The sequence below is a fragment of the Triticum aestivum genome, chromosome 6A (assembly GCF_018294505.1).
Source record: "Triticum aestivum cultivar Chinese Spring chromosome 6A, IWGSC CS RefSeq v2.1, whole genome shotgun sequence".
Lineage (NCBI taxonomy): Eukaryota > Viridiplantae > Streptophyta > Magnoliopsida > Poales > Poaceae > Triticum > Triticum aestivum.
This window is the reverse complement of record NC_057809.1, coordinates 93,164,754-93,173,541: the sequence shown is the minus strand read 5'-3', so window position 1 is coordinate 93,173,541 and position 8,788 is coordinate 93,164,754. Positions and strand designations below refer to the sequence as shown.

The following is an 8,788-nucleotide window of genomic DNA, read 5'->3' as shown; positions in this document are numbered from 1 at the left end:
ATCTGCGGGAAGGGCGGCGCGGTGCGGCAGAGAGAGAGACGGGGCCCGGGGCGGTGACTTTATAGGGGGAGGAAAGGCGTGGACGAGGGGGCAGAGGAGGCCGGGGCGGACACGGTGTCGCCGGCGAGCCGTGCGAGCGGCGGACTCCGCTCAGGGTCGGGGACGAGCTGCGCGCTGGGCTGGGCCTGGCGGGAGAGCTGGGCCGGCCCAGTCGGCAGGAGTTCTCTTTTTTTTTAAGATTTTCCAGACAACAGAAAATAAAATAAAATAAAAAAAATAAAAAAAATTCATATAGGCATATAATATATCAAAATTTTCAGAAAAATATTTTCTACGACATGAACATTTTACTAATGCCAAATAAATTCTCAAAAAATTCAAATAATTCAAACAGTGTTGCTGCTCTAATAAAATCCACTAAAAACATTTTAAAATGCCAAAATGAATTCAAATTTATTTCTCTCCAATTTTCTATTCTAGAGAATCATGTTACCCTATTTTCCATGTATTTTGTTTTTGGAGAAAAATAATTTGAATAAAACCCAAATAACTCCAAATTGAAAATAATTTCAAAAGGGTTTTAAATTTTGGTCCTTTTAAACTCCCAACTCATATTTCATATGTTTGAAGAAGTCATTTTATCTTCTCTCGTGAAAATCATTGAGTTGCATAAAGTTTCATAATTGAAAATATTTTCAAATGAAATTCAAATATTTTCAACACCCCTTGTCATTTAAATAAATGGAAGAAGTCATGTCATCTTCTCTCCAGGGTTTCGTGGTGAAAATAATTTGAATTCACGGAGATCATGAATCCAAAATGAAAGTTTGGGAAAGTCCTTTTATTCCCTCTCATTTAACTTTCAAAAAGGTTTCGAATTTCACTCAATTTCACGCAATCAATCACACAACGATCAAACAATCAATCAATCTATCTATTTATTATAACATTCCAAAATTTAGAAATTTGGGATGTTACATCGTACTTCCTTCTCCATAGAGTTCTCCAAAGGACCACTCTATGTAACCCATCTTGTACCTAGGATCAAAGATGATAGCATTGGAGTGAATTAGAAAGTATACGAGTAAAAACAACAAGCATATGAGTAAAAACAACAAGCATATGAGTAAAAACATCAACCATATGAGTAAAAACAGCAGCCATTGGAGTAAAAACAGCAAGCATTTACCGTGGATCAAAGATGGTTGCGATCACCATGGCATTGTTCTTTTCTTCCCAGTATTTGTCAAACTTCTCCAACATTGCTTCACCCATTTCCTTGTAGTGGTCACTATCACTAGCCATTGCATGTTCGATTGCAAGCTTGACGCCAACAATGTATGGGTAGAAGATGTTCGAGGTGGGATATAAACTTCCTGAAAATGCTTTTGTCACCTCAGCCAAACTCTCAAGTAATGGAGAGATAAGGTCATACATGTCCCACTCTGCGTTTGTCGGTGCCCAAGCATAGTTGGCATTCGAACCAGCATCAGAGGTCAAGGCTTCCTTTATCCACGGGCAGTGCTAATCATCTTAAAGGTTGAACTCCACCTTATTTTACAATCCAGGTGTAAATGATTACCAACTTTGACACCCAAGCTTTTGCAAGTGGCAACAAAAGCATGGAGATGAGAAGGTGACCTCTTGAAGTACTTCACCGTCTCTCTCAAGCTGTTTATCAAATTATCTAAGATCATTGTCCCATCTTGCACGACCAAGTTGAGGATATGTGCACAACAACGGATATGAAAATATTGTCCTTCGAAGTCCTTACCTACAAAAGACAATTTTTATATGAGCAAAAATAGCAAGCATGTGAGGAAAAACAGAAAGCATATGAGCACAAACATCAAACATATGAGCATAAAGAGCTTCTATATGAGCATAGCAACAAGCATATGAGCAAAAACAGCAAGCATGTGAGCAAAAACAGCAAGCATATGAGCATAAATAGCTTCTATATTAGCATATAAAGCAAGCATATGAGCAAAAATAGCAAGCATGTGAGCAAAAAACATGATAGAATCATACCTCTCTGAAACAAGAACTTGGCCTTCAAAGCTTCAACCGCACCATCATTGTTTGAAGCGTTGTCAAGTGTGATGGACATAATTTTGGTCTCAATATTCCATTCTGTCACAACCGCATAGAGAGCATCCGCAATGACATTTCCGGAGTGAGAAGGATCCAACTCTATGAAAGCAAGCACATGGGTTTGTAAGTTCCAATTCCCATCTATATAGTGTGCAACCACACACATGTAAGATAAGGTTTGGTTGCTTGTCCACAAATCTGTAGTTAGACATATGGAGCTCACACCCTTTAGGAGAGATTTAAGCACCTCTTTTTCGTTCTTTTAAACCCTCATGCACTCGGCTCATATTGCCTTCCTTCCAATGGGTTTATAATTTGGATTCATGCACTTCATTAGAATGTTGAACCACTCATGTTCAACCATTCTAAATGAATACTCTTGCACACATATCATCTTAGCAATAAGCTCCTTGACGATGCCTTGGTTGTACTCAATAGAGGGGTGCATTGTTGGACCACTTGTTGGACCATTGATTTTGCACAGTTCAAGAGTTCTTTGGATGGCATTCCGAGCCATCTTGTCCCTTAAACCTTCACATTTTAAAATATGCCTTCCAATAGTTGAGGTGCTGCCACCTTGCGTATATGCATACTTCTTTTTGGGACAATAATTACAAACAGCCTTCAACACAATCTCTCCGGGATGCTCCGTCGATGGCTCTTTGACCTTGTGAAAATGGGCCCAAACATCCGATGACATCGTAACAGGAGCATTGGCTCTTAGCCTCTTGTTCTTTTTATTTTTCCTTTCTCTTGCCTCCTCCTCACTAGAGACAACATGCACAAATGATTCCTCGGACATAGTGTCACCTTCTAGTTCATCAGCTGATTCCTTATACCCTTCTGATGTATCATCATCCGACATATCAGCACTCGGTTGTGGCAGGACTATAAACATATTCTGCTACTCATATTCCTCATCGTCCTTGTCCTTGTCCTCATTCATGTCCACGTCCTCGTCGTCCTCCTTCTCCTTCTCCTCGTCATCTCCCACCTAACACACATGAGCACACAAATAAGCAAACAACACCTATATGGTTATATGGAAATATGGCTACATCAAGCATCAAGTAAAGCAATCTTACAATAGTAGATGCATGAGGCAGCTCGGAGCAGGTTGCAGAGCCGGAGGCAACGGCTTCCGCGGCACGCACGCCGGCACTGGTACGGTCGGGGAGACGCGGAGGAGGTGGAGGGTGTTTTTTTAACCTACAAATCAACTCTCCCGTTGGGGCATTGGGAAAGTCTTTCGCCTTCCTAATCTGCACCTTAGGCTTCCTCTTCTTCCTCGGAACCGGCGGAGGCAGCGTCGAATCTTGCCTAATTAGGTAATTCACGCTCTTCTCCTTTGCCTTCGCCTTCGCATTCTCCTTACCAGCACCCTTTCCCTTCTCATTCCCCTTCTCCTTCACCATTATCCACAAAAAACAGCACATAATATCTGCAGTTAGTACATCAATCAAGTGCAAATACTTCAGCTTCTTCTTTTTGTAGCATAGAAAATCATCTAGTACTAGTGCAAATAAACATAATTATCTCCTGACCATTATCTACAAAAAAACAGCACATCAAACAGGTACAAATCATGGATGTGGAGTCTGAAATTTATATTGATTAAAATTATTTTCAGCTTGTTAGATACTCCTGGAGTACATAATTATTTTCTGCTTGTTACATACTCCTGGAGTACATAATTCTACTTGTATTTAGGGAGTTCACATTTAGTCTGAATTTTATATGGGTACATAATTCTACTTGTATTTAGGGAGTTCACTCACAAAATTTTATACATGGCCTACTTGATTTAATATTTTGGGTATCCTTTACAGGTAGAGACATCTGATATCTGGATTCAGAATAGAGAGATCCCAACTTTGCAGTGCCTCCCGTATTACAACTTTTCAGGTCAAGCAACACCTGATGCCTATATGCCAAATCATGGGAATGCATCTTCCAATACTACAGCTCAATCCTCTCATGCACAATTCCCAGGCATGTACCATCCGCAACAGCCTCCCTCAATCGTAAGTCCACATCCCATGGTACAGGTTAGATAAAGATTACCTCTTTCTCTTCGTGGCGCTTGGTGAGGAACCAGGGAAGGACGGACCGACGGCGTGCTGGCCTTGCTGCCTCCCCGATGTACACGTGCTCCTCCAGCTTGGACTCGGATGAGATGGCGCCGTCGGTGAAGGGAGAGGCCGCGGGCAATGGCGCCGTCGCTTTAGGGCTAGGGTTAGGGATAGAAGAAGAACAGAGGAGGAGGCGCTGCCGAATCGAGCGAGGAGGGGAATGGAACGAGGGGAGGGGGGTTGCTCGGCTCGGGGGCTCGGGGCCTCGATGTATTAGACAGTTGACGGGCCTTGCGCCATTGATTCGCTCGGTCGGCCCGGTTAAAGACCGGACCGGATCAAAAAAATTTCGGTCTCTTTTGCTGGGCTCGGACCGACATATTTTCCTATCAGGCTTGAATCGTACGGGACGGTCCTAAACGGGCCACGAGCGGGCTGCAAAGCCCGCTCGTTCCGTCCACGCTGATATAGCCCGCGTGCCGGCCGCCCCGCGTGCGCGCCTCGGCGCTGCTCGCCTTGCCCGTGCAGCCCTGCGCCCGCCGCTAGCTCCTGCTCGGCTGGCCATGCTGGCGCGTGGCCTCGCGCGTCGTTGCCGCATCCGTCCGTAGCCGCCGCTGCTTGCTTCTCCTCTTACCTGCTGCCGCTCGCTGGCTGCTAGCATCGCTGCTGCCGCTGCCATTTATTGCTGCTCTTCTTGCTGCTTTGGCTATTGCTGCTGCTGATGCACTACGCTGCTACTGCTCCTAGCCACTACTGCTGATATTCGCTAATACTTGCTAGATGTAGTTGCTCTGCTCCTACGGCTGGCCATGGCCATGGCCAGTGTGCTGTGTGTGTGTGCGCCTGAGTGTGTGTGTTGTGTGTGTGTGCGTGAGTGTAGCCGGCCCTTGCTTAAATTAGTACTGCTTAGATTAGTTTTACAAAGGTGAAGCTAGTACTAATTAGTGCTAAATTAGTCTAGTAGTAGATGACATGTAGGCCCCTTTAAATAAGTTAGGTTTATTTATTTGTTTAGGTAAATAGTCTATGACATGTGGGCCACACCTTCCCTTTTGACTAGTCAAATTGACCTGGTCAATTCGGATTAAACTAAATATAATAATTACAGAAAATGATTTAAAAACTTGTCAAATCATAGAAAATATATCGTAAGTCAGATGAAAATATTTTATACATGAAAGTTGCTCAGAATTTCAAGACGAATCCGAATATGCAGTTCGTTCGTCCGCCGCACGTCCCTAGCATAGCGAACCTGCAACCATCCCCCTCTAGTCCGTATGTCCGAAAATGTCAAACACCGAAAATACTTTCCCGGATGTTTTCCCCTTTCGTCGGTATCACCTATCCCAGCGTTAGGTCACCCCTAGCACAGTGAGTTGTCGTGTCTTGCTTTGCGTTACATTTGATTGCTCTGTTATTTATTGTGTTCCCCTCCGTTACTTCTTTCCGGTAGACTCCGAGACCGCTGCCGATGTCTGTGTGTTCCTCTCCGTTACTTCTTTCCGGTAGACTCCGAGAACGCTGCTGATGTCTGTGTGTTCGACTACATCGAAGATGACCCCTACTTGCCAGGGCAACCAGGCAAGCCCCCCCCCCTTGATTACCAGATATCGCCTATTCTTCTCTCTACTGTTTTCATTAGAGTAATGTAGCATGTCACTGCTTTCGGTTAATCCTATTCTGTTGCATAGCCTGTCATTGTTGATACAGTTGTTGATACCTTATCTGCAATCCTAAATGCTTAGTATATGATGCTAGTTTATCATCTGTGGCCCTACATTCTTGTCAGTCTGCCATGCTATACTATCGGCCGTGATCACGTCGGCTGTTGATCACTGGTATATACTATAGATATTACACATGATACATGTTGTGACTAAAGTCGGGTCGGCTCGTAGAGTACCCACAAGTGATTCTGATGTTGGGGGCTGAAGGGGTAGGTGGTTCCACCCAGGTAGTGGTGGACCTAGGTTCCTGACGGCCCCCGACTGTTACTTTGTGGCGGAGCGACATGGCAGGTTGAGACCACCTAGGAGAGAGGTGGGCCTAGCCCTGGTTGGCGTCCGCGGTTACATCAATTAACACGTTTAACGAGATCTTGATTTTTGATCTAAGTCTGGCCACTAGCCTATACGCACTAACCAACTATGCGGGAACAGTTATGGGCACTCGACGTCGGGGTATCATCCGAAGCCTTCGTGACGTCATCGACTCAGCGGCGCGTGTCGGAATGGACTGGAACGCCTGCTCTTGTATTAGGGAGGCTAGGTCTGCTTCCGGCCGCGTTCGCAATGTGCAGGTGTGCAATGGGCGACGGGCCCAGACCCCTGCGCCATAGGATTTAGACCGACGTGCTGGTCTCTCTGTTGTGCCTACGTAGGGCTGCGACGTGTTGATCTTCCGACGCCGGGCATGACCCAGGAAAGTGTGTCCGGACAAAGGGGATTGAGTGGGTTGGGAAATGTGGTGCACCCCTACAGGGAAGTTAATCTATTCGAATAGTCATGATCTTCGGTAACAGGACGACTTAGAGTTGTACCTTGACCTTATGACAACTAAAACCAGATACTTAATAAAACACACTGAGGGAGTCCTGGATTAGGAGGGTCCCAGGCAGGAGGCATGCGCCTCTTTTGATATGTATCCCTGTTTGTGCTAGCCTTCTTAAGGTAGACTTGTTTACTTATGTCTGTACTCAGATATTGTTGCTTCTGCTCACTCGTCTATGATCGAGCTCTTGTATTCGAGCCCTCGAGGCCCCTGGCTTGTATGACTTATTTTATTTGTAGAGTTGTGTTGTGATATCTTCCCGTGAGTCCCTGATCTTGATCGTACATGTTTGCGTGTATTATTAGTGTACGATTGAATCGGGGGCGTCACAAGTTGGTATCAGAGCCGACTGTCTATAGGAATCCCTCTTTCCAACTCCTTGGCCGAAGTTGAGTCTAGTCATTGCAAAACTTTTATTAACATGGCTGTGTGGCTTACAGGCCCACATCGCCATTGGGTGGTATTAGGATCTTTTATTCCTTTTCTATACTCTAGGATTCTGATCTCTCTTCTATTCGGGTCAAAAGATTTTCTAAAATCTAACTTTAGGTTCTCGAAAACACTTTCTCCCAGAGAGCCCCTTCAGTCCAGATGATCGCCGAGTGCACTAGAAGTTTTTGAAGATATTCTTCGATGTTATCTCGAGAACTTGTGCTCATTGCATTTGCAATTCCCTTCCATCGTTAACCCTTATGGATAACTACACACTTGCCATTCTTACTTTTATTCCCAATTGGACTTGTTATTACAAGATACCCCGAACTTCTCTCTATTGCTCTGAGAAAACTTTGTGCTTACTTCCTTGTAGTTTCTTGTCGCTTGAATACACCTACAAATTAATCCTCACACTTATCGAGGATTTGTTTCTCCCCAATTGTTCATCTATTCACAAAAGTCTTTGAAATGCTATTCAATCTTTTGAAAATCCTTAGCAACCTATTGCTCTTGAAATTCTTGCTTGCCTACATTATTGATAATCCCATAAGTCTGGTAATCTTATTGGCATCCTTTGTCATTATCATATTGAGTCCGCTGATTCAATATGTTGCGAATGCCCACAATCCTCAATCAGACCCTAGAATTCATCCTTCCAGCTCAGACGACAGTTTAAACATGAGATGGATCTCGACCAATCAAATTACCATCTATTGTACCCCTAAGGCTATTCAACTTATCCATCCCTAATCAGAGCATTGCTTCTGATCCCTTGTCTTGGAATTCATAATTCCTTTGCATTTGAGCTTTGAGTTAGTCAGTTGTTTCTATAATATGATCTCATTGCATTGTTTCTTCTTCTGATTGTGTGCCGATGCTCACATCAGCTCTGTTGTGGACCGTCAAATCCTTTGTTGAATTATCATCCAACAGTGTCCTTTGTGTACAAAAACCTTGAGAAGTTCTTTCCCTGATACATAATGCCATTGGTAAATCCTATTCTCTGATATGGGTAACGATGCTCTGCTTTCGAGCTGAGTTATTTACTTCTGAACTTTGTAATATATGTTCCTAAGATACCCGATGGGTTGGGCCAATGCCTTCCCTAATCTGTGCAAACCCGAGAGTTTTCACGAGTCATATTCTCCTGGTGATTTACCAGATAAAATTTCAACACTACAACTCCATCGAAAATGAGAGGTGAATGATAGGTTACGCATTGGAGAAGTGGGAGTCGACCTTGAACTTTGTGTTCATGCCCATGGAAACGATGTAGAGCTTATCATGGGAGCTTATCATAATAGTAATTATCCCCTTATTAGAAATTCGTCTTATATCTATGGTTTGAGGATTTACAAATGTGGTCCCAGCCATATTGTTCTCCTTCGATTTCAATTCTCAGACAAGTTGAAAGGCACATGTCTTCCGCCGATAACTATACCACTCCAACCTCTATTCTGATCCGCCTTCGAGTATTACCCTATGGTATCCCGATATTATCACGAAACTACATAACTCCTTATGGTTTTTCATCTACTATTATTTCTCACTGATTCCAACTTTTCCCCAAGTTCCAAGTTGTTAGATACTTGAGGACACCGATAACGGAATCGAGTCCGCACTGCGATTCAACAAGT

At 43.8% G+C, this 8,788-nt stretch overlaps 1 protein-coding gene across 1 annotated transcript; it reads right to left on the bottom strand.

The window, feature by feature from the left end:
- Positions 1 to 2,772: 2,772 nt before the first annotated feature.
- Positions 2,773 to 4,827, bottom strand: LOC123129486 (uncharacterized). The gene is made up of 4 exons (XM_044549634.1): positions 4,801 to 4,827; positions 3,639 to 3,644; positions 3,180 to 3,500; positions 2,773 to 3,088 (listed from the first exon to the last, which is right to left on the bottom strand). The coding sequence occupies exons 1-4, from the start codon at positions 4,825 to 4,827 to the stop codon at positions 2,999 to 3,001; spliced, it is 444 nt and encodes a 147-aa protein (XP_044405569.1). The 3' UTR covers positions 2,773 to 2,998.
- Positions 4,828 to 8,788: the final 3,961 nt, after the last annotated feature.

What these genes read in the sequence shown, in the direction of transcription:
- LOC123129486 (XM_044549634.1), bottom strand. Translation starts at nt 4,827, where the DNA reads ATGCTAGCAGCCAGCGAGCGGCAGCAG. An exon ending in TGCCTCATGCATCTACTATT is followed by an intron (nt 3,089 to 3,179) that starts GTAAGATTGCTT and finishes CATGTGTGTTAG; the next exon opens with GTGGGAGATGACGAGGAGAA.